Here is a 25,220-nt window from a genome sequence, read left to right as displayed (position 1 = left end):
GAATGAAATGTAAGTGGAGGGTGGAAATAGCATCAGCTAGCAGACATCAGCAAAGGTGCCTTGGGGCCCACGGTACGGACTGGCCCCATGGTTTCACTGATACAAGGAATGGGATCCTAGGTGAGGAAGCTTGGAGTCAACATGGAGTTCTCAAAAATTTCCGTGGAAATAAGGATTGGGATCACAGGCTTTGGTAAAATCTAAAGGACTGCAAGCTAGCTAGAGCAGGGCTATTTCCAAATCTATTGCAAGTCCCAGATCTTCATTCATCTCATAAAGTAACACCAAAATCTAATCAACGGAAAAAAGCATCCTGGTCGCTGAATCTGAGAAGATTCTTGGGAATGAAGCTCCAGGGAAAAGGTAGAAGATGAGGAAGGAACTGGACACAGAAATAATAGTATCTTAGACTGAAAGCATGAAAAAACATCCAGAATTTCTAAGGAACATGCAAATTCTAATTACATCTGAATGAATAAAAAGTATTTCAGGGCCATATGTTAAACATTGTACAGGGATCCAAATGCAAAAGTCCTAGTCCCTTTCCTCAGATAAATGACACTCTGATGGAGGGAGACATCACCTCAATGGCAATAGTGGTCAGAGAAATCATAGAAATGGGAAATAGTGCCATGGCATACTTGGTCCACATGCCCTTTTATGCTGGCAAGGCAGGAAAATTAAGTGGATGCAAATTTACCTAATCCCTCCTGTCTCACTGACCTCAGCCCATCTTTCACATCCCTTCCAACTTTCTGCCCCAGCAATCCTATTGCTATCTGTCCTAGAACTGTGTTCCCCAGACCTGGACCAAAGGGAACCCTTGTGAAATGTTCCCCACAGAGCCCTGGACTGCTCTGGCTCCATGAGAAAAGCCCTGATCTCTAAATTTACTCTCAGCTCCCAAAGGGATCTATGAACCCACCGATTTGGGAATTCCTTCCATCAATGCAGATTGCATCTTATCCATGAACTTTCCCACTGCTTCTAAAGTAATTTCTTAATGAACTTATTCTTTTTTATTAATATCTCAATATCTTTAGGGATATTTTACCTTATTACTATGTAATATTTTCCTTTGGGGATACTTTATCCTACTTAATATAGTACCTTACTGTATTATATACTGTAATAATACTTAATTACAGTATTATATACTGTATATACAACATATACAGTATATTATATGCGGTATATACTCTAATATACTTATTTATTATATACTATATAATAGTAATATATATAGTATATATTATATATTGTAATAATACTTAATATAATAATAATTATTAATATAATATAATATCTTTTTATACACATTATATTTTCTGAACTTCACAACAACCCTGTAATTCATGAGTCCACTTTATAGATGAGGGAACTAAATACAAAGAGGTCATACAGCTAATAAGTGTATGGTGGAGGGGCAGAAGTTTTGAACAAGGGTCTTCCTGATCCAATTAATAATCTCATTATGTGTTTCCCCAATAGTAAAACAGCAGGTCAGCTAAGGAAGAAGGGATGAAGAAGAGTGGGATTCAGAATCTAGCAAACTGTGTGCCTGAGATTTTACTTTTCAACGGTTGCGCTGGCATCCAGCCCACAAACAAGCCTTCTCATTGAGAGCCAGCTTTCAGTGTTCAACAGGGCTTTATTGAGATGCATTTTAAAATGTCATTATCTAGGGAGCATTTGAGAAAAGGCCTTATAATTGAAGTCCTTTTTTTCTGGCAGGGTTTTGAAGTATCATTTCTTAAAAGCGAGAGAATACAGAGAATTCATTCTATAAAAAAAAACAAAATAGAAAGAAAGAAACAAAAATACCAAATTATGACACCTCCTGACAAAGACTTTGCAGTTTATTCAATCCTTGTCTTTGTCTGTTGACTGTCAGCTGAAAACATTTGCTGCGTCACATCAAGCAATTAATATAAAAGCCAAGGACAGCTTTGCATCAGGCATTGGCAAATAGGCCTGAATTTTCAGCCATTAGCCAGAGACGAGGATGTGCAGGGGAGAAAAAGATGCAAAGAAGGTAATTCAGGCCAGAAGAGGTGAAAAGCAACATTGGGGGACTCCTGATCTCTTCAGTGAATCTTGGAGGTCAGCCACGTCGAGAAAGTACAATAGTCGGTATTTGGAGAGTAGGGAGTTTCTACACTAGTTTTGATGCTCCCAAATATCTGGTCTGGACCATCACCCAATATAAGATATAACTATATGCCGGACATTGGTTTGGATGTAGTTGGCGCAATGTCAACAATGAAAGAACCCCTACTTCCAGGGAGCTTTCATTCTATCAGGCGCTCTCTCCTTCTCTCTCTCTCTCTCTCTCTCTCTCTCTCTCTCTCTCTCTCTCTCTCTCTCTCTCTCTCTCTCTCTCTCTCTCTCTCTCTCTCTCTCTTTCTCTCTGTCTTCCTCTCTCTTTCTCTCTCTCTCTCTCTCTCTCTCTCTCTCTCTCTCTCTCTCTCTCTCTCTCTCTCTCTCTCTCTCTCTCTCTCTCTCTCCATACATATATATATACATAATAAAACAATCTATTCAGTGGATCTCAAATTGTGGTCTGGAGAACCCCAGGGGTCTCTGAAACACTTTCAGAGGGTTTTCAAATTGAAAATTAGTTTTTTCTTTATTTCTAATATGATAAATATCTATAAATGCAATGCACATAAATAAAAACTCTTTGGACAGATCCTCAATAATTTTCAATAGTATAAAGGAATACTGAGAACAAAACATTGAGAACCACTGATCTAGAGCACAAGGAGTTTGGGAGCTTAGCTTCAGAACATTTTTCTCAATCTATAAATCTGGACCAAGAGGAATTGGTCTAGGAAAATCTTGGAAATAAAGTTTTCCCTGTGATTTCTCACAAGCAAAGGGATAATTAGGACCAAACAATCAGGACTGTGCCTCCCAGTTTCGAGGAGGTAAACTGAGCAGAGCAGCAGGCCTTCTAGAGCAGAGGGACAAGAGAAGTCAGTGCAGTTAAATTGGGAAAATGATGCATTGGGGTCGGAATGAAGAAAGAGCTGTGGAGTAAGAATAATTGATAATAGTAACAATAATAACAGTTTACATGTATATGCAGCATGATAAAGACTTGGATTTGGAATCTGGAAGACTTGAATTTGAATCCTTCACAACTTTATTGGCTGTGTGACTCTGGGAAAGTCAACATCTTTCAGTACCCCAGTCCCCCCTATGTAAAATGGCAAACTCTGGGGTCCCTTATTACTCTACGTTTAGAGCCCTAGAACAAAGCATGATGTGCTCACTTAAACTCTTGGGGCTCCAGACAGCTCTCTGTATGCATGAATTACAGGGAAGGGGGACATCTCGATTGTTAAGGACATTGCTCACTGTGGGCACCAATCACACCAATAATCTAGGAAGAAAATCCCAGATACATAGATGGGTCTTTAAAGTTTACAGAGCACCATGTATATATGGATAGGGATGTTGACATAGACTGTTGGGAAGATCAAATATGTACATTCATATATATATATATATATACACAGACACACACGCACACATGTTTTATGTTTATAAATATGTATATGGATGTTTTCTATATTTGGTCCCGGTCAGTATTTAACAACCAGCTCTTGAAACAGGCAGGGATGTATGCCCAATACACTTTCACATTCGATCCAAATTACTAACATTTTCTTCATCATTTTCTAGACTCTAGACAATCAACAAGAGAATAAGCTATAACATCTGGTTTGTAGTATTTGTCAGTTTCAGAAGTATAAATGCTCTCCCTGAAAATTTAACAATCAGCTCTCTCAAACCAGTATGAGCTGGCTGCAGCACATCTCTGCCTGCAGCACATCTCTGCCTGCATCACTCAGGTGGGACTTAAAATACTTGGATTTCCAACTCCACAAATTCAAGCGTGTGTCTGTACACGTCTCTGGTTTGCTCTGTGCCTTCCTTCTTTCCTAATCGAATTGTCCTTGGCATCCTAAAAGGTAAATCCAATTATAGCAGGACTCTTTCGAAGGAGGGAGACGTCAGTTGATGGATTCTCTGATGAACTGACATTGTTTGCAATCAATCAGTCAATCATCTGAATCTGGGGTTAAGCCTGTGCTCTTGGTACACCAGAACCTTGTCAGGTATACCTGTCTGGGTTATAGTGACTCTGCTAAATAATGACTGCAGTATCCTATTGAAAGATTATAGAAATCCCATATCAGTTTCCAACCAATGAAGTGAGGCAATTTTTTAATGTCCCGTCAGAGAAAAACGTATTCAGCTCTTTAATTCCTTTTGTGACTTCCACAGTCAGCTCTAGCAACTCTGGAATATATTTTCTTTTGTTTGATTGAAGGGGTGGGGGAGAAGAATGTGGGCAAGTTTATAGAGAGGCAAGATGTCTAGAAACTGAAAAAGACTGAGAAAACCAGCTTTAAGAACGGGCTAGCCTCAGAATCAGAGTGGCTTTGTGTGTGTAAATACTTAGTTCAATTATCAGGGCTCTTTAAGATCCCAAGGTCATCGTAAGCTCTAGCAAGTCCTAGACTGGACCATGGATTGGAGGTCAGTAATGAGGCCCCAGAAAGATCCTCACCAGCTTGACTGTCCCCCCCAAATAGGATTTTTTGCTTCCTGGCAAATACTGAAAGATCTTGAACACCCCACTGTATAAAGAAGGAAATACATAATGAGATCAGTGAAAGCAGAGGGGAACTAACTGAGCATGTGCGGCCTTAGTATGAGACAGAAAAGGAAAAGAATTCCAAATGAGACTATTCTGTCTGAAGAGAAAGCACAGGAAGAATTGCCTTGCCCAAGGCTGTCCAGCAAGGTATTTTCTATCCCACCTCATGGACTCTTTGGGGCTCTTTGAGGGAGGTACTGCAATTGTGCCCATTTGCCAGATGAGAACACTAAAGTCCAGTCTCCTTGCAACCCTTTGGTAGCAGGTGATGAGCTTCTCAGCCATCAATCATAATTCAGCCACGGGACTTTTGCCTTAAAAACACACATGTGACATAGTTTGGTGTTCAATGTCATGCTCTGCTTATGCTGGGCTCTGGGGGCCTGCATGCAGGGAGGATGCTCGGCTGCTTGTTGGGGGAGGCGGGGACCGTGCTGCCCAACCTAAAGCCATCTGATTGTTTCTAGGAGCGTCCTCCCCAGCCCGGCCCGCCACACCATCAGCCCACTGCACCACCGGGACCACGCCGCCGCCACCGCCTCCACGGCCTCCGTCTCGACCCAAGCTGCCTCCTGGGAAGCCTCCAGTGGGAGACGTGGTACGTTCCCATCAATTTCCTTTATTCTCTTCTTAATCTTTGGTTTATCTCCATTGAAGGAAAAGCTGATGAGCCTCCAAAAGGGAGGACAAGTGGACAAAACAAGGTGATTGGGGGAGGACTGTCTGGATTTTTAGTCTGACCATCAATAGCATTTTTACAGGGATATAACACAAGAGGCCCTGGGAGATAGGGAGGCAGTAGAATACGGGGAGTCTGCCTCAGACTCTGTGTGACTCCAGGAAAATCATTAAGCTCCACCTGGTCTCAGTTTCTGCATGTGGAATATGGGTCTAATCACTGCAAACACCTCTCAAGGTTGCTGTTGGTATCAAATGAGGTCTGTGAAGTGTTTTATAAACCTTATATTGTATCTCCCACACAGAATGTTAGCTCCATAGAGGACAAAAACTGTCTTTTTCCTGACTTTGAGACCCCCTTCCTTAGTGTTGCCAAGGAGATGTGAATTTCCATCCATCCCCAGCATCCTTATCTCCTTGACAACTCTAATTAAGAACTGTGTTGTTTGTATACACAGTGGCTGGACATAGTAGGAACTTAATGGATAAGTATTGATTGATTGATTGATTGATCCCCATTATATAAACGGGAGCTCAGAAGGCACTAGCCCAGATCTCATAGCTTCTAAGAGTCAGATGTGAGCCTCATAGCCAGGTCTCTGGATTCCAAATCTATTCTTAGTTCCTCCTAAGAGACTCCCTCTCAAATTGTAAGTATCTCATCTTACAAGACCACATCATAGAGTGCATCTGGCATCCTAGGATCTGGGCTCAGTTGTGGCTTCCACAACTTAGTCTCCATATGACGTCTTCCTGTGCCTCAGTTTCCTTATTTGTCATATGAAAGACAGAACAGATTTTCTTTAAATTCACACACACCTCAGTGACTTAGATCCTATGAAATTTAGGTATTTGTTTTCTCCACTGCTGGGTCATCAACTCTCCTAAGACTGATCTCCAGTTAACAATTTTTAGCCTTTTTGTGCTAGAGTCAGGAAGATGTGAGTTCAAATCCTATCTCTTACTAGCTAAGGGACTCTGGGTAAACTACCTATGCCTATCTCAATCTTCTCATCTGTAAAGTAACAATAACAAAAGCATTTACCTCTTAGGGTTGTTGTGCGGTTGAAATGAGATAATATTTGTAAGCTAATAAATGCCACTTATTACTATCATCATCATCATCATTATATCTCACTTTACATATAACATGAATCCTTTCTACAACATTAATGACAAGTTCTTGTTCAGCCACTGCTTGAGCATATCCTATAAGAAAAAAAAACAAGATAACTATTTTATGAAAACAATAATAGTGCCTAACATTTACATAACTTTCTAAGTACTTTACACATATACTAGCTTATTTGATCTTCACAACAACCATAATAGCTAGGTACTATTATTGCCCCCATTTTCTAGACAGGTACACTGAGGATAAGAGAAGCTAAGTGATTGATTTACCCAGAAGCACACAGCAAGTGTTATTGTAAAAACAATATCTCTTTAGCACCAAGGCTAGGGCTCTATGCAGAATGTGGGCCTCCCTGCTTCCATGAGGCAATGAGCATATAATTCTAATTATCAAGACACTTTCCTGGTATTGAGCCAAAATGTGGTTGCCAGTAGCTTTTATCCATTGCTCATATTTCACAGACATAGGATCTCCAATTCCAACTGAGATGGAAGAAACCTTAAAGACCAGAGAGTTCAGTCTTATCTTAAAAGGAATCCTCCATCTAATATAATAAGAATTTTGTTGTTATTAAGTCATTTCAGTCACATTATCTCACTTGAATTATTTTTGGCAAAGATACTGCATTAGTTTGCCTTCTCCTTCTCCAACTCATTTTACAGATGAGGAAACTGAGGCAAACAGGGTGAAGTGACTTGCCCAGAATCACAGAGCCAAAAAGTGTCTGAGGCGGGATTTGAACTCATGAAGAGTCCTCTGACTCTAGGCCCAGCTCTCTATTCATTATGGCACCCCCTAGCTGCCCCCAGTACCTAAAGATCTTCAGGTAAAGATGGGATAACTAACCTGTCAAGACTGGGCTAAATATCTGGCCCCTTCCAACCCTGGGATTGAATGATATACTTAACTGCTATTGAAAGATTGAGGGGTCAAGTTGCAAAATGTGAGGAAAGAGAAATATTCAAATGAATGGCATTATAGCACACTATTTCAAGGGAAATACCATGACCTGTGAATCTAACTTTGGCCATTTTTCTTCTTTTTCCTACAGTCCAGACCTTTTAGCCCTCCCATACATTCCTCAAGCCCTCCTCCAATCGCACCCCTTGCCCGGGCAGAGAGTACGTCATCAATATCGTCCACCAACTCCCTGAGTGCAGCTACAACACCTACTGTTGGTAAAAAAACAAAAACAAAACCAATCTCTCCTCTTTTCATCTCTCTCTAGGTTGAACTGGCTTTCTTTTCCAACTCTGAAAGTCTCTGAAGCCCCTTGATTATAATCAAACTTGTCTTGCTGTGTGTGTTGCCAATCTCATCTGACTCTTCCTTCTCAGCAAAGAAGGCAAAGTGTTTTAACCACTCCATCCTCTGCCCCTTGCAAGAAAAAAAAATACAAGAAAAAATGATAACTAACACTTGTACTTTGCAGGAATTTTCTTACCTTATCACATATCACACATAAATTTACTAATATCTTGGAAAAATAGTACAAGTGTCCAAAGAAGGTTCTATAATATAGATTTTATTTTCCATAACACTTGCCTAAACATTCTTCATTTAGAAAAATGTTTATTAAAATTCCAACAGTGTACCCTGCTAGAAATAACAATATTTGGAATCTTTTTTTTATTATTTTTTCATTCATTCTTAAGTCATTTGTTCATCCTTATGTGGATGGATGGTAGAAACTTTGGTATTCTGAATATTAAGCACTTTCCTCTTTAATACCATTAAGTGTTATTGACACATCCTAGACTTGCTAAGAGAAACAAAACCATTTGCAACACTTCATCATCCATGTTGTTTGTGCTATTGATGGTTCACCATTCATATTGTGCTATGAATGGGATAAAGGCAATGAGCCAGACAGTTTTCCCAAGTGTTTGATATCCTGACTTTTCCTTGCTCTGCTCTTCTCTCTTTCCAAAGCTAAGACTCTAGGAAGCCTCTTGGTCATCATTTGTTTCATCTGTTCCCTGTCTTCCTTGTTTTTGCATGATATAGTTTTCCCTTTCTTCCAGAGCCACTGCATCTATTGTTTTCCTTTTCTTGGTAGGTGTTCACCCTTCCCAACATTTAAACTTCATTCTCATTCTAGCCTCACACTTCAAATTTTATTGGCTAGCTTGCAGTACCTAGAGTACTCTTGGCTCCTTTCCGTTGTCCTTGGACCCATATCATCTCATCTCCATCATCCAGCTAAGCCACCGACATACTCCTTGCTCGATTGCTACTCCCATCCATTTGCCCCCTCCCCAATTTTACCATCTTGTCTGGCATCAGCTGTTCTACCCACTCCATCTAATTTGCCCTGTTGGTTGGAGAGGAAAAGAAGGATGGAACTGTCACTCAGAATGCCTACCCAGAGTAACCTCAGATTAATTGTCTGATGTAAAATTTGAGAGCAATAGTAATTTTTACTTTTTTAATAGCAAGTTCTGGGGCTGAATTTTATCCAAAATGTACACAATATGTTTCTATCATCCCTGTAGCAAGAACTCCAAATTGTGCCGATCTGTTCTTATTCTCAATGTGGTCAGTTTTCCCTCTTTTAAAAACAACAGCAATGGACCATGAAGGTGTCACCTTGCTTTATTTGCTGAGGAGTATTTGGATTGGATTTGGTTCCATTTCTTACTTTGTGCTTTTGGTTTCGTTTCCATTCTCCTCGTGCATTCCCCGCCATGTTTTTTTTTTAATTTCTTCCTGCTATGGATGGGTCACCTTAAGGCAACAAATTCACTCTCTATCAGCTGCCTGACCATTCAGCAGCTCCCCATGCAGCATGATCTCCCTGGAGATAGAGGATGGGCTTGGATGACTTGGCAACAAGTACCCTATTCAGGATAGATTTTGGTCTCATGCAAACTCCATTTCTCATGGTTAAATGACAGAGATGGGTAAAATTGGGAAGGTTTCTAGCAATGTTTCTAAAAATGATGGGGACGTGTTTGTGTGTGTATGTGTGTATGTAACGTGGATATATGTATGTTTTTCTTCTTACCCCTATAATCTTTTTCCAATACTGACTATGACAATGGAATCAAAAACCAGAAGGGACACAGTGGGAACCAAAGGAAAAAAAGCAAAGAAGAAGTTAATTTGAGGGTGTTATGTTTCAGATCTAGGTAGGAAAACTGGGTTAGCCTTTAAAGAGCCAGGCAGATGAAATGCTTCTAGTATGAGAGACATGAATGTAAAGTTTAAAATGGAGTCTATAGAGACAGGCTTTTTATTTCATGTCTAATGAAGAATTCTAAGCCCCCAATGCTACCCCTGCATTTCCTCATGGCATTGGATGTTGCTAAAAATCTGTTTATTTCATGCAAAGGATGGGGCTTTTTTCCCATGGAGATATAACTATGAAATCAAAGCTCTCAGAAATCACTTAGTCTAACACCCTCATTTTAGGGCAAACTTATTCGCAAAAAGATTTAAATGTCAGATGCAAGATTTGGACCCTTTTTTTCCCCAGAACTCATGTTCTTTCTACTATATCACACTTATAATCTCCTAAAAATAGAATAAATGGGGGAATGGATATAAGATAAAAAGAGACAAATTTAGCAAGGAATAAATGAATGAATGCATGAGTGAATGAATGGAATCACATTTATTAAGTACCTACTGATACAAATACAAAATCAGAGACAATCTCTGCCTTAAGAGCTTATTTATTTATATAGAATTTACATTCTAATGGAGGAAGTATCCTGGTTGGGGTATTTCAGTTTGGAAAGTTACAGGCATGGTGAATATAAAATATTTTAAATGATATAAAAACATTTCTTTTTTCCTGAACAGCTAGAAGAATCCCATTGTAGAAGTAGTGAGCTCCCCCTTTACTGGAGTTCAATGACAGTTGGATTTGTCAAGTAGTGGGAATTGTGGTCTAGACAGGAGTTGTTCTGGAAAGGTTTCTTCCAGCCCATAGACTCATAGGCTCTGAGATAGAATTATTAAAAAAAAAGTAAAACAATTCTGCTCTAAAAAATTGGCCTCTCTTTCCAATGATTTTGACCCTTGTTCTCCCCTCATCTTGAGCTCATGAATCATGTTCCCTTGTAGCTGGACTCCATGTGTTATGATCACTAATAGTTTGGTTGGTGATCCCCAGATCTCCTCTCATGACTTCAGTGCCAAAAGATAGAGATATTTATGGATCTCTTTTATTAACGGATTCTTGTACATCTACAATTTAAATTGCATCCTCTTTCCAGGATCCTATGATAAGCATGAATCATTTCATAGGCTCAAAGAATTCCAAAGTTAGAAGTCACCTTCCCTAGCCCCTATCCCCAGAAATTGTCATTTAACCCCTAAATAAAAGCATTCCCGTGATGGGGAGCTCTTTTTTTGGCATCAAAGGAAACATACCAATAAGCAACAGAAATCTTCATTTGATAGGAATTCCCAACCAGTTTCTAAGGCTGGACTTTGGCCACGTTTTCTGATAGTTTCCCCCACCTCGATTTTTTTACATCTATAAGGTGAGGCAGGAACTCTGAAGTGGACCACTCTCCATAAAACCCCCCATATTCTTTCCTTCTGGGTAGACAAATTGTCCTGGCAATGGATGAGAAAGAATCCCTAATACGCATCTGGATGGTGCCAATTGGGATGCCAGGAGTCTCTGAAATGGGAAATTAACAACCAGTATTTATTAATTGTAAAAAGGTAAATGTAATGGAACTTGGCTCCTGCCTTATTTTTCCCTAGCAATGAGGCCTCATAAAAAACGAATTCAGATTTTGGATTAGCGTATAGGGAATTGAAAACGGTGTTCTCACTGCTGTCATTTCCTAGGCCAAGTTTAAAAGGCTCTTATTCCTCCACACTGAACACGCTCAGAACTCTTACTTTTCTACTAAGGCTGGGACAACACCATATTTATCTTTGCATCTTTCAAGCAATGGACAACATCCAGTGGCTCCAGTCTTGGAACTTTGATCCTATAAGCAACCAACCTATCATACCCTAGTGGGCCAAACATGAGAATCGTGGCCCTAGTCATTCTGGTGAGAGGGATGTAGTGAGCATTAGTTCAGTGGCCTTCCTGCATCCTGGAAAATGTTGAGAATTCTTGTCCACTAGGGCTTCTGTCTGGGACAGAAAACAGCTGCATTTGACCATGACTCGTTAAGCAGGTTGATGCAGAAGCTAAGAAACCTAATTGTAGGCATAAAGCTGAATTAAGAGAGATAAGCCCCTAGATCTGGGGTCCTATGATCTTAGCTTCTTGGATCTTTTGCTGGAGGGGACCTCTTTCAATCCTCTCATTTCACAGATGAGCAAACTGAGTTCTGGGGAGGCCTGATTTCACAAAGCCACACAGGTAGCCCTAGGAACCCAGGTTCTCTTATCTCAAGTTCATCATTTTCCAGTGGGTCACAGTGGGAGATAATAGCTCTTGTCAGACAGCAATTTGGATCATTATCTTCTAAATATCACATTTTAGAAGAGTATCAGTGAATCTGATATCAGCGAATAGACTGCTGAACTTGAGTTCAAATTCAGTCTCAGAAACTGATTAGCTGATCCCCAGGCAGGTCACTTAATCTCTGTCTTCCTATATTTATCCATAAACTAAGGATAAAAAGAACACCTACCTCCCAGGGCTGTTGTGAGGATGAATTGAGATATTTGCATAAAGCACTTTTGTAAAAGCTGTGGATGTACCACAGAAGAAGCTAATGAGGATGTTGAAAAGCTGGTAAAGGAGAAGAACATTCTGTGGCCCCAAATTGAAGATTGATGTTAGTCAGACCAACGTGTGCTGGCCCCAAATAGAATGAGGAGCCCAAACGTCCACTAGAGGTTGCAGGCAAACCACTAGGCGACCACTGGCTACGTATCTTGCCAGAGGAATTCTTGATGAGATGGGAGCTGGACCAGATGGTCCCTGGGATCCTTTCCGCTCAGGAATTCTATGACCTTTTAGGCCAACTTCAGTGGAAGCTGTAGTACTCCGTGGATATTTCCAGAGGTATTACCAGAGTAAATACCAGAGTATCCAGAGATAATACCTCTGGAAAATCAACCTTGTGCTAACTGCCAGGGTCCCATCTGGTGCAATTTAGGAATCATTTACCCAAGAACCCAAAAGACCCTGCAGAAATCCCCAAAGTGCCTGATTTATAGCCCTGATATTGCCTCCCTCGAGAAGTTAGTCATCTGCTTGTTTCATCGCAAGACCATTCCAGGCCAGTTTCAAGAGTCTTACTTGGTCTCCATGTTTATATTTAGAAGCCTCTAGGAGATTTTCCAGAAAAGAACTTCATTTAGAGAATATTCTCATGGCTCATTTGGAGAATTCCAGTGACGGGCTTCTGGTTCACGCGTGGGGCACATTTTTTCCCCAACGTGTAGTCCAATTGTGATCAATTTTAATTAATTGTCACAGATAAGAAAAGCATAGAGGTCATCCTGGGCTTGGGAAGCTGACTTCCCCTCATAACCTATCTGAATATAGACTAGGGGTTCAATTTGTTGTACATCACCACCCTTGACGCTAGAGTGTCCAGTTGTATGTCTGCCAGGAGCAGGGGCTGCTGGTGATGGGTGCTGATGGTGTTCAGGGTTCTAATAAATAGTGCCAGGGCTCCAGCAGGGAGATTGAGGTGGCTGGGGGAGCTCTTGGTCCTGTTGATTGATTGAAAAAATAGAAGCAAGTCAGCACTTATTGAAAGTGAAAAACCAAGAAAACCATTCCACAGAAGGACTGAGGAAAGCAAAGGAGGAGTTCTAGGGAAAACAGAACCAGGAGACCTATATATTTGGGGGTATCTAACCTCATTAAACAATAAGTGTTGAAAGGGATGCTAGTAGCCTCATTTTACAGATGAGGGAGCTGAGTCATAGAGCTAGAAGGTAATTGAGAAGTCTAATCCAATGCTGTCAAACTCAAATACAGACTTAGATAATCGCAAACATCACATGCATTGCATCACATTCTTGCTTATTTAATTAAACATTTCCCCTATTACATTTTAATATGATCCAAGCCCCCTCCAGAGTTTTGCCACTGAAAGGGCTACAAGATTGACCCCTCTGATTTAGTCCAAGCCCTTCTTTTTGCCTTCAAGGTAATGGAGGCCAGAAAATTTAAGTGACTTAGGATTATAAAGCTGGGTGAATAGAAGGAATCATTGGAGGCTATCTAGTCCAAAATCTCTGCTTTATAGATGAGTAAACTGAGGCCTGAAAGGGACACTCCCTTAACAAATAAGACAGAAAGATCGCCCTTGTCACATGTGCACACAGCTAGTCAGTCTGGGACAGGATCCAAACTCAGGCCCCTCCAATCTCAGGTTCAACATCCTAGCCTCTACACCATGCAACCTTTCCTGATTGTATTTCTGGTCATTTCCACTCTACCCTCCAGCCCTCTGAGTCATAGGGAAGGGAATTCTAAATAAGCCAAAGAAAGACTTTATGCTAACTTTGCTTGAGGTTGGTAGAATTGGGATTGTATAAGCTGTCACCTGTGAGGGGTGACATTGTGTGGTAGGGAAAGAACTGGAGTCAGGAAGACCTGGGTTCAATCTTTCCTCTGACACATACTAAGTGTGTGAAGATGGACAAGTCACTTAACCTCTCAGGGTCCCCAAGGAGCTCTCCAACACTCTCAGGTGCATGTCAGTCTATATGTGGATAAAGTCTCCACGCCAAGAGTTCCCTATCCCAGAATTCCACTGTCACCAAATGGTGTAGGGGGGGGGGGAGGAAAGGGGAGAAATCCTCTAATCGGGGGCTGGAACATAGAAATTTTAGTCCAGTCTTTTCAGTTTAATGATGAGAAGACTGAAGTCCAGAGAAGTAAGAGAACCACCTAATGAAAGGTGGAATTGGGGGATTCTACCCCAGGTCCTCTGACTTCAGACCCATGACTTTTCCCACAAAGCCTATGGTGCCTCAGTCACGTCACTTTCTTGCTTTGTTGTGATGGATTTTTGTTGTCTCTATCTATCTATCTATCAATATATGATCTATAGATATCTATAGATATATAAATATAGATATGTCTGTGGGGGTGTGGACTTTGCATGCTAGTTCACCCTGGTGAGCTGTCATTCTGGAGCCTGATGTTCTTGTACATGGGCATCTGTCTGACCCCTTGGGAATGACATCAGGGCAGAAAAAGAGATTGGAATCATCAGTTAATTATGCCTGAGCCATCCCTTTAACAACCTGCTCTAGAAGTTGATGTGATATGTACATGATGAGGCCGACAGACATTTGCTGGGACTCAGGAATGGGGAAGCAGGGCCATTTTCAGTACAGTTAGGGAAGGCCGGGGGTGGGCAGCAGCCTTCCTGAGTGTCAGTCTCGTCAGCTCGTGACCGGTGCCCTAGTTACCTAGCACATCCCAGTGACTGTCCGTTTGTCTTTCCGTGCAAACTCTCCCTTGTGGTCTGCTGAGATATGGTGTGTGTGACTGGATTTCACTTGGGTTTGTGTTTTTTGTTTTGTTTTTATTTTGTTTCTCCCCCATTCCTTTATGTTCCTTTGGTTCCGGGTGTCAGAAGATGATGTTTTTAATGGCAAGCTCCCTTCGTTTGAAAGGCACGGTGAAACTCCCGAAGGTACGGTGCCAGCCGAGAGACTCCCAGAAATCTCCGTTTGTAATGACCCAAGCCATTCCGTCATCCGAATGCTCCTACTGTCATGGACATGCTCTCCACTCCATGAGTGTCCAGTGCCTCTCAGACACATCCTCTACTTACTGTTTGCAATGGGGGCCAAGCCCCCGACATCTCTCTTTTTTCTTTTGTAAATCACAAAGCCCCATCTTGCATGGCAGTTTCTCTGTGACAAGGTCAGAGAAACGGCGAGATGCTCTGGCTTTGTGAATTGACCGAGGAAGGAAGGAATAATTTAACTGCTCTGGAGTTAGTGCAGGGATTTACATAGTCTGTCAGATGATTTTTTTTCTCAAGTACATAAAGGGAATTTGGAGTTCACGTCCTAGGGAGAAGGGATGGGAGATGAAAGGCATCTTGGACAAACTATTCATTTGCCACATACTCCTCCAATTTGGATGTCATTTAAAGGCAGATTTGAGCTACTTTTAAATCAATTAATGTCTGTTCTCTTCACTGATATTTCTCTATAACCAGTAAAACACAGGAGGGGATGCTATTTGAGGTGAACCGGGGATGGCAATTGCTGGATGGGCTTGCCAAAACTAACGCAGTTAAAATATACTAATACCACTTGCATGTTCAAGATGCCTCCTCCTGCTCCATGCACACCAGCAATCCAGTGTCAAGCAGTCAACAACTCCGCCATCCCTCCCTCAAGTCTTCCATAAGCTTTGCTTTTTGCTTTCTGCTCCCCTAATTCTCAAGGCAATGGGAACTTCCAGGGCCTGTTTTCCTGCATGTTAATGCCATGCAGTTCCTTCACCCTACACCCCAGTAATTAGAATAATGAGCTGCTCTGTGACTCACACTGTATCCTTCTCTCTCCCTCTCCTTAACCTTCCCCATCCCGCTTCAACACCTGACCATACAGAGAATGACCAGCCTTCCCTCGTTTGGTTTGACAGAGGAAAGTTTTATTTGACTTTTGAAGGTAAGTAGGACATAGCATACCAAACTCCCATTTAATCCCTCATCCCCATCCTTGCCCCTTTTCTCCACAATTCCATTTTGAAATCCCAGAGATTCCTTTAAAAACAAACCTAGTCTCTCTTTCTCAAATGAAAATGCTATGGCTACTTAGAAAAGATTAAAAGTTTGATAAGAATTTCTTGAATTGGATTGATATATGATCTTCAATTTCTCGTATTAAAAAATCAAAAAAAAAATCTTCTTGAGATTTTCTTGGCAAAACAATTGATCGTATGTTAAAATTCCAGAAAATTTGAGGGGAAAAGACAATAAACCACTTTGGGCATTTTTTGGCCAAGGAACTTAACTCTGTCAACCAGGGCTCTCTCTAAATTTTTCTGCAATCCATTGACGATAAAGATGATGTAACAAGTTCAAAAACAGTTTTTGATTTTGTAAAAGGAATTCACACGTGATTGGAGAGTGCTTGTATTCCAGAAAAAAAAAATTGCTTCTTATAGTTGAGCATTATTGTATGGCCACGATCTGGGATGCTTCTTTGAGATTATATTAATGGTAAAAATGGTATTTTGTGATTTGGTATCAGTGGCTCACTAAGTTGAACTCATTGAATAACTTTGGGACAACGAATAACTCTTACCAGTCCATTTTAGGAAACTGAGACTATGTACAAAATTCAGGGCTTAGTTTGTAACTTCACTATTTGTAGAAGAGAAGAGGAAAAGGGAAAGGAAGAGGAAATTTCATCTAATCAAGGTACCATCTTCTATAAATGTTTGACAAAATATCCTTTATGAATGGGAGGAGATAGAGCAATAGTGGCCACAGTGATGGGCTTGGTACTGGGAATACTGGGCTCAGGTCCTCTTTCTAGTACAAAATAGCCATGTGACCAGGGGAAATTCTCAGTGCTCTTAAACTTTTTCTACTTGTTACCCATTTTTACACAACCTCAGGTACAAAGGTATACAAATCAAACTTTTAGTAATAACAAATCACAATTTTGTGACCCCCACATTCAGTTACATAAGTTCATACGGGATCATGACCCATAGTTTAATATGCTTTTCTCTGGGAAGTTCTTAAAGTCTATATAAATAGACAGACAGACAGATGGATAGATAGATGGATGGATGGATAGATAGATAGATAGATAGATAGATAGATAGAATGTACAGATAGATGTTTGGACATCTAGATGTATGGATGATAGACAAATAAGTATAGATAGATAGATAGATAGATAGATAGATAGATAGATAGATAGAATGTACAGATAGATGTTTGGACATCTAGATGTATGGATGATAGACAAATAAGTATAGATAGATAGATAGATAGATAGATAGATAGATAGATACATAGAATGTACAGATAGATGTTTGGACATCTAGATGTATGGATGATAGACAAATAAGTATTTAGATAGATAGATAGATAGATAGATAGATAGATAGATAGATAGAATGTACAGACAGATGTTTGGACATCTAGATGTATGGATGATAGACAAATAAGTATTTAGATAGATAGATAGATAGACAGACAGACAGAAAGAAAAATAAATAGGTAGGCACGAGAGGGAGATGATAGATAAAAAGATGAATAGACAGAAAGGGAACAAGTATTTAACTATGCTAAACACTTTACAAAGATGATCTTTTTTGATTTTCACAACCACCCTGGAGATCTCCATGTCTCCTAAAATATACTAAACTTTTTAGACAACGGTTTAAAAAGTTCTGATTACCTAATAATGGTTAATACTAGCAAATCATTTCAGTGCATGTATGATCCCACACACCTCAAAGTCACTCCTCTAGAGCCCAACAGAAATCTTACTGTTAAAACTTAATTGAATGAATACTGACAAATGGCACTTTTATTTTACATCTGGTACCTGGACTCAACTTTGGTAAGTGTGTGACCTTGGCTATGTCTTGAGAGGAAGGAGGCCAAATAAATCTCGTTGTTTCTTGGGTCTTCCGCTGCCCTCTACCAAGAAGATTTTTATTCAGACGAAACCAAGAAAAATGAACATAAAGTCTAGCTTGAAGGCACACCAAGATAGCATGAGGTCAGGAGGAAGGAGTATGGGAAAAGAGAAAAGGAGCCTTGACATCATAGAGTCAGAAAAGAGGAATTTTGGCAACCTGTCTCTCACATTTACTGACTTTTCTCAGTTTCCTTATCTATAAAGTAAAAATTATAATACATCTCATAATGACTTTGCAGAATTTGGGGGGAAAAAGCCCTTTATGAATCTGGAAGTGATAGATGCATTTTTGTACAACATAGTGGTGATGGAGTGGAATACTCTGGATCCACTGACTGTGAAGGATCCTAAGGTTATTTTTGCTGTTTCCTCTATTTGCTATTCCCCAAGTCCTTTTCCAGTAGCCACTATAGAACCCTCTCCCCCCAGAAAAATGGGACTCGTAATAATCACCTTAATTTCCAATCCCTAGGGAATGAATGATTCTAAATATGGAAAGCATGGTGAAATTTTAGAAAATTAATAAAAGATCCATTAGCCAGGATAAAGCCCAGGAAAATGTTCTTGGTCATATTTCACCTTGGCTGGGGCTGCAGAGATAGATGGGTATCCTGGAAGCCACCAGTTTTTCTTGGAGTTTGTTTTTAAGGTACTACTAACCAGGAAATAGGAAGAAATATGAATAAAGAATGGACTGGCATGGTTAGAGACTCGAGGCAAGGAAACCAAGTAGAAGTCTATCATAGCAATCCAAGAAGAGGTGATCAGAAATGTGATTGTGATTGTGTGAGCAGATGGAAGGGGAAGTATACAAAAGAGATTGTGAAGGTAGAAATGACAAGATTGGGCAATGAATGGGCTGTGTAGTATAAAAAAAAAGTATGGCAAGCACAGTTGACAGAGAAAATGATGGTGTCCTTGGCAGTCCTAGAAAAGTTCAAAATAGAAAAGGCTTGGAAAGAATGGTAATGAGTTCGGTTTTGCACATCCTAAATTTGAGCTATCTATCATGCATCCTGTTCATGATGTCCAAGAAAGAGTTAGAAAATTGTGATGATAGCTCAGGAGGAGAAACTAGAATTCGATCTACAGTCAATAATATTGAGAGCAGATGAAATCACCAATTGATATAGTATAGAGGACAGAGATTGAGGGGGGCAGGATAGTACCTTAGGGAATATGTAGAATTAGAGCATGATAGTCATGAAGAAGCAGCAACAGAAACTGAGAGGGAACTTCAACAAGAGGAGAACCAGGAGAATAAGCAGTCTCCTGAAAAAATGGAGGAGAAAATACCATAAAGAAGGTATTTAGCAAACTACAGAGAAATCTGGAGATATAAGGATGGAGAAAAAAAACAAAGAAATTATTGGTGATTTTGGAAAGAACAGTTGGTGGGGGTCCAGAGTGTTAGAAGAGAGTAAAAAATAAGTAGATAGAGGAACCACTTGTTTGCAACTTCATCAGAGAGTGTAGCCACACAAAAAAAGGAGAAATATGGACCAGAGGTATCAGAGATGGTCAGATACAATGAAGGGGTTTTTTAAAGGACTGGGTGGTAGAGACATTGTCATATTTTTAGTCAGCAGAGAAAGAGCCAAAGATAGGAAGAGACTAAAAATTTGTGAAGTAAAGTGGGGATGATAATGGAATCAAATTGCTAGAAAGGTGGGAAAGGACTGGAGTTGCCTTGACAAGGAAAAGAACCATTTCTTCCCAAGGGCAGAGTGGAAGAGGACACAGTAAAGGAAGATGCCTGAGTGATGATGATGAGAAAGGAAGGGGATCTGGGCAGAGCTTGGTGAATGGTCTTTTATTTTTAATGACATGTCCACAACTGACAGGATAAGGAAGAGGGTGTCATAGGAAATTTGACAATGAGAAGTTTTTGGAATACCCATTGCGGAGAGTAGACTTAATTAGAAAGGAATAGAGTATTTGCCTTGCTGCAGTGAAAGCCCACTTCGATAGAGTCAATAAATCTTAAGTGCCTTCTAGGTACCTGTGCTAAGTAATGAATAACATAAATTGTACTCTGTGTGAGCCAAAGGGAGTATTTCCAAGGTATCACTGCCCCCTACTGTTGAGCTATTTTACATGGTGCTCAAATACAAGATCTTTGATTTCAATTTGAAAATCCTGTCACATGGTCCAAAAGGAGCTGTCTTGGCCAGTGCTTCTCTGAGACTTGAATAGATGTCTTGTGGTATTAACGGAGCTGTCACCAAGCATGTTTTCACTTGAGGCAGAATCAGGTGGGCAGAGTTTGGGAATGGAGAGATGAACAGCAGCACTGAGGTCTCTGGGCTTGGCTAAAAGCTCTAAAACCCTGCAAGAAGTAAGAAGCACACTTGTGTTTTGAGGTATGGTTTTCCAGTAGAAAAATAACAAAAAGATGCTCATGTCTCCTGACAATCCCACTTCCGATCCCTTTTAAGGTATGTGGTAGCTGTCCCAGGGAGAATCACTTAGCACAATCCAATCCCATTAGACTGCCAAGCACAGGGATATATCTACTACTATTGCACTTTGCCTCTTTATCCCTCCAGATATGTTTTAAAGTGTTGAAAGGAGACTTCTGCCCTATATGAAAGCAGTTTATTTCTAAAACAAAAATAAGCTAGAAAAAAAAATCTGGTCCTATGCTGGTGAGACTCTGGTTGTGTGTAGATATGAGTAAAAAGTGATTTCAAATATGAGATTGGGAGAAGGCAGGAATGTTCTTTCAAAAACCACAGGTTGCCTCCAAATCCCTCTTTTTCTGGATAAGAAATTGGCTCAATAAGGGCAGCTAAGTGGTGCGGTGGCTAGAGCACCAGCCCTGAAGTCAGGAGGACCTGCATTCAAATCCAGCCTCAGACACTTAACACTTCCCTAGGCAAGTCATTAAACCGAATTGTCTCAGCAAAAAAAAAGAAAAGAAAAGAAAAGAAAAGAAAAGGAAAGGAAAGGAAAGGAAAGGAAAGGAAAGGAAAGGAAAGGAAAGGAAAGGAAAGGAAAGGAAAGGAAAGGAAAGGAAAGGAAAGGAAAGGAAAGGAAAGGAAAGGAAAGGAAAGGAAAGGAAAGGAAAGGAAAGGAAAGGAAAGGAAAGGAAAGGAAAGGAAAGGAAAGGAAAGGAAAGGAAAGGAAAGGAAGGAAAGGAAAGGAAAGGAAAGGAAAGGAAAGGAAAGGAAAGAAAGGAAAGGAAAGGAAAGGAAAGGAAAGGAAAGGAAAGGAAAGGAAAGGAAAGGAAAGGAAAGGAAAGGAAAGGAAAGGAAAGGAAAGGAAAGGAAAGGAAAGGAAGGAAAGGAAAGGAAAGGAAAGGAAAGGAAAGGAAAGGAAAGGAAAGAAAGAAAAAAGAAATTGGCTAAATAAGGAAGTTAGTTCTCTACCATATGAAGAGGGGGAGGGATTTCAGGTTCTGGAGCATCACAAGATTCTGTAATCGATTTGGGACAAGACAGTGACAATAGCCAAAGAAAACTAATTTCCAAGCCCTCAAAGGAAGTGTGCTGTGTGTGAATGTTTTGGCACCTGGATTGTAATTAAGAGAAAGTTAAAGCCCCCAAAGGAAAGCCAATGATAGCTAATCGTCGGTGTGTAGGATTTTGTGGGATTTTTTTTCATTTACTAGACTCTAACCTATATATTTCTATAGATCATACTCTGGCGTTTCTACTGAACATAATCATGTGCTTAGTAAGATTTTTAATTTATAACATTTTAATAATTATATTTTTATAGAAAATTATAATTGACTGACATACGCACCAATCTGTGTTTTCTGCTATTCATAACTAGAGAAAAGGCCTAACTTGTTTGGCAGCAGAGACCCACCCAAAATGAAATGCGCCATTCTCACTCAGCACCTGCAATTCAGATCACAAGCATGGTGCTTCACAGGAAGTAGTCATCCCCTATAGGTCTGAAGCACCCAAATTTGTAATCTCTAAAGTCACATTAGAAATCACTGCCCTTATTTTATTTTCATTTCCTCTCCTCCTTTTCCCCTCCTCTATTACCTTTTCTTTCCATTTTTCTTTGTATACATTTAATGCTCAGGGCCATATGGCTAAGCTGTTCGAATCCAGGCCTTCCTAATTCTAAGCCTGTCTGATGACCTAGATCAAGCAAATTTCCTTGATGAAAAAGTAGGCTTGAACCCAGGTTTCCTTGCCTACATATGAACCAAGTGGTTTTTCTCAGGGTCCCATGTTCTGAGTAATGTCTCCAAATCTTCATGAGCCCTTACTTCCTAGTTGACCATTTTCTTCATCAGAACTCAAGAATGTGGTGAGGGACAGGAATGGCCTCCTCACGCGTGGCTGAGCTTGTACGCCTTCCTCCATTATTCTGGGAGCTCCCCAAAGGAAGGGGCCACATAGTAAGGGCCCACTCACTGTTTGCGTGTCTGGATATTTGTCCTTGGAGTCAGGTGGCCCAGAGTCTGAATCTTGCCTTCACTGCCCCTTCCTATCTCTCTGACCCTAGCCAAGTTCCATCCTCCAGCCTCAGTTTCCTCATGTGTAAACTGGGGATAACAATTCTTGTGAGAAGCAAATGAGATGTAGTATGTATAAAGTGCCTTGGGAAACCTTAAAGTGCTTCATGATTGCTATCCATCATTATTGTTATCTGCTCTCTGTCCACTATTCCACACTCTTTTACCAATAGATAGGAAGGAACAGAGCATTTATTAAATGCCTACTATGTGCCAGGCATTGTGCTGAGCTCTTTCCCAATACCTCATTGATAAATAGGTGACAAATAAATCGAGGGAGTGGAGCAGAAGAAATAGAATAGAAGAATGGGCTTTGGGCTTCCCCCGGGACGTGCACAAATCTTTCAGGAAACATGGGATGCCGCTGAACTGCGTTTGGACCTTGTTTGTTTTGGAAAGAACTGAGTTATAATAAATGTTGCCTATGCAATGTCAGCTGCAGGATCTGAGTATCCCGCAGGTTTTCTCCACTGGGATGCCACGCAGCCTTTTCTCAGTTGATTTTAGAGCATAGAAATGAGTCCAATAGCACATCCGTGAGGTTCAGCCTCCTGCCTCTGCGGAGGCGTGTTATTAGAGCACGTTTCAGAGATTGACGTTCATGCTGATGAAACCTCCAGGGTTCTGTAGCAGCCTCTGAAGGAAACGGGGCAAGGAAATCAAGCAGCCTCTCCTTGAAGATGGCGAATGAAAGGCAAGCCTGCTGCAGTCTTTGACAAATCGGTTCAAAATTGCTAAGTTGGGGAATCCCAGATTTACTTTAAAAAGCAATTAATCTCGAGCAGTGTCAGCCTGGGAAATGATTAACCTAAATCTATCCGTGTGGCTTATCAACTTGGAATTTGGAGAGATTTTAAAGATCATGGAGCCCAGCTCAGTCCCAGAGCAGGAATCCCAAACCCCCCCCCAAAAAAATTAAAACCTTCATTAGGAAGTGGTCCTCCCACTTCCATTTAAATTCCTCCAGTGCCTGGGAATTCACACCCCCAGAGATGTGGCACATCCTATTGTTATTGTTATTTTTTTCTTCCTTATGTTAAGTCAAATTAGGCTTCCCTACCCCTTTGAGCCACTGAGCACAAAATCTCTTTTGTTCAAGTTACCATCTTGTCTTGATTCTCCCCCCAGTATGACAGTGGCTTTCCTCCCACAAGTCAAGATTTAACTACTTTGTATGTATTAGTGTTTATGATATTACATATACTGACGTGCAGAGAGAGATTACCTCAGCTTTGACAATAACCTATTAGAACGTAAGCTCACTGAGGGAACGATTGTTTCATTCTTTGTCCATGAATCCCTAGTACTAAGTAGCTTGTGCCTGACGGATCCTCAGAAGGGTCTCAATCAATGTTTTGATGGATTAATTGGTCCTAATTTGTCCCTTTTTGCTAGCGAGAATGAGTATCATCTGTCTTTCTGGTGGCAGATCTTGAAATAGTTACATATTCTGGTCGTATCTCCCTCCCACCCCTCACGTCCCAGCCATGGTCTCCCTTCTTCAGGGTAAAATCGCCTGATTCTCTGGTATTGCACAGAATTGCATCTCCTCATCTTCCTCATCCCTCTCCCAGCAATGTCCCAGCTTGTCTAACATGAAGTCGCCAGAACTGTCCAAAGTATTTCCGAGAAAACGGATCCCTTGTTTTGGAGAGTGTGACTATCAGAGGGCAGGAGCACCTGTGGAAGGTTGGGCTTGCGGATCACTGGAACGTAGGAGATTTTTTCATCTTAATTAATTTCCAACATCTCCACCATATCTCCCTCCACTTCCCATCATCCTCTGTCTATTTGGTTGGAATTTTTTTTAATCCCAAGTGTTGATGTGTTTAAATCAGGTGGCCAAGGGGCACCAGCGTGCACAGAGCACTGGGTCTTTCTAGCTTTCTTTCTAGCTGCGTGACCCTGAACAAGCACTTAACCCTGTCTGCCTCAGTTTCCTCATCTGTAAAGTGAGCCGGAGAAGGACACGGTGAACCTCTCCGGTATCTTTGCCAAGAAAACCCCACATCGGGTCATGGAGAGTCGGACCTGACTAACATGAGGGCATAACAACCGCACCACAGATCTCCCCCAGGAGGAGGAGCTCGTCTTGCTCCTGCATTTGGGAGACTCCACAGTGCTCACTCCCTGATGGGCTACTCGACTTCATCCACAGCTGCATTGCTCCATGGGAAGCTCTATGGCTCCAAATTGTGGAACACCAGAATCCTAGACGACAGAGCAGACATGTTAACTATGAGTTGGCTCCTCGATGATGCTCCCAATAGCTTCCACCATAGAGAGCTGGAAAAGGAAGCAGGCTGACATGTTGGGGAACAGGGATGAAGAGGTCAAATGTCATACTGGTCCCCTTCAGAGGTGGAATAGTCCCCTGCAACACTGGGGACCTTCAATGGGCGATGTATAGAAAGTCACGTGAGGATTGCAGGGACAAGGAGGTTCGAATGGGCTTATGATCTGCACCGATGGAGTGGAGTCTCTCACTTCCATCTGTTGCTGTCATGGAGCGAGTCAGGTGTTTTGTTTAGCTCCAGGAACAGGAATAATTTGGACTTTTTGTCGGGGTAATTTCTCTTGGTGAGAGTTGGCTCAGAGTGGAACCATGAGAGCTGCCGGGTTCCTACTTTTCTGGAACGTTCCCCGCAGCGGTGGCGGGCTACTTGTCCATGATATTGAAG

General features: G+C 41.0%; 1 protein-coding gene across 5 annotated transcripts in view; it reads left to right on the top strand.

Moving 5' to 3' along the window:
- The window catches only part of SGIP1 (SH3GL interacting endocytic adaptor 1), a 280,603-nt gene that overhangs the window by 217,654 nt on the left and 37,729 nt on the right, over nucleotides 1–25,220 (top strand). For 4 of the 5 annotated variants that reach the window (XM_074265714.1, XM_074265713.1, XM_074265712.1 and 1 more), the window contains 2 exons: nucleotides 5,140–5,270; nucleotides 7,537–7,663. In XM_074265714.1, coding sequence (XP_074121815.1) covers nucleotides 5,140–5,270; nucleotides 7,537–7,663 — 258 coding nt within the window. Of the gene's footprint in view, nucleotides 1–5,139; nucleotides 5,271–7,536; nucleotides 7,664–16,004; nucleotides 16,065–25,220 lie in introns of all 5 variants that reach the window. The other variant, XM_074265710.1, reaches the window with a different exon arrangement.

This window comes from Sminthopsis crassicaudata, chromosome 4 (assembly GCF_048593235.1).
Source record: "Sminthopsis crassicaudata isolate SCR6 chromosome 4, ASM4859323v1, whole genome shotgun sequence".
NCBI classification, from domain to species: Eukaryota; Metazoa; Chordata; class Mammalia; order Dasyuromorphia; family Dasyuridae; genus Sminthopsis; species Sminthopsis crassicaudata.
This window is presented reverse-complemented; position numbering and strand designations above follow the sequence as displayed.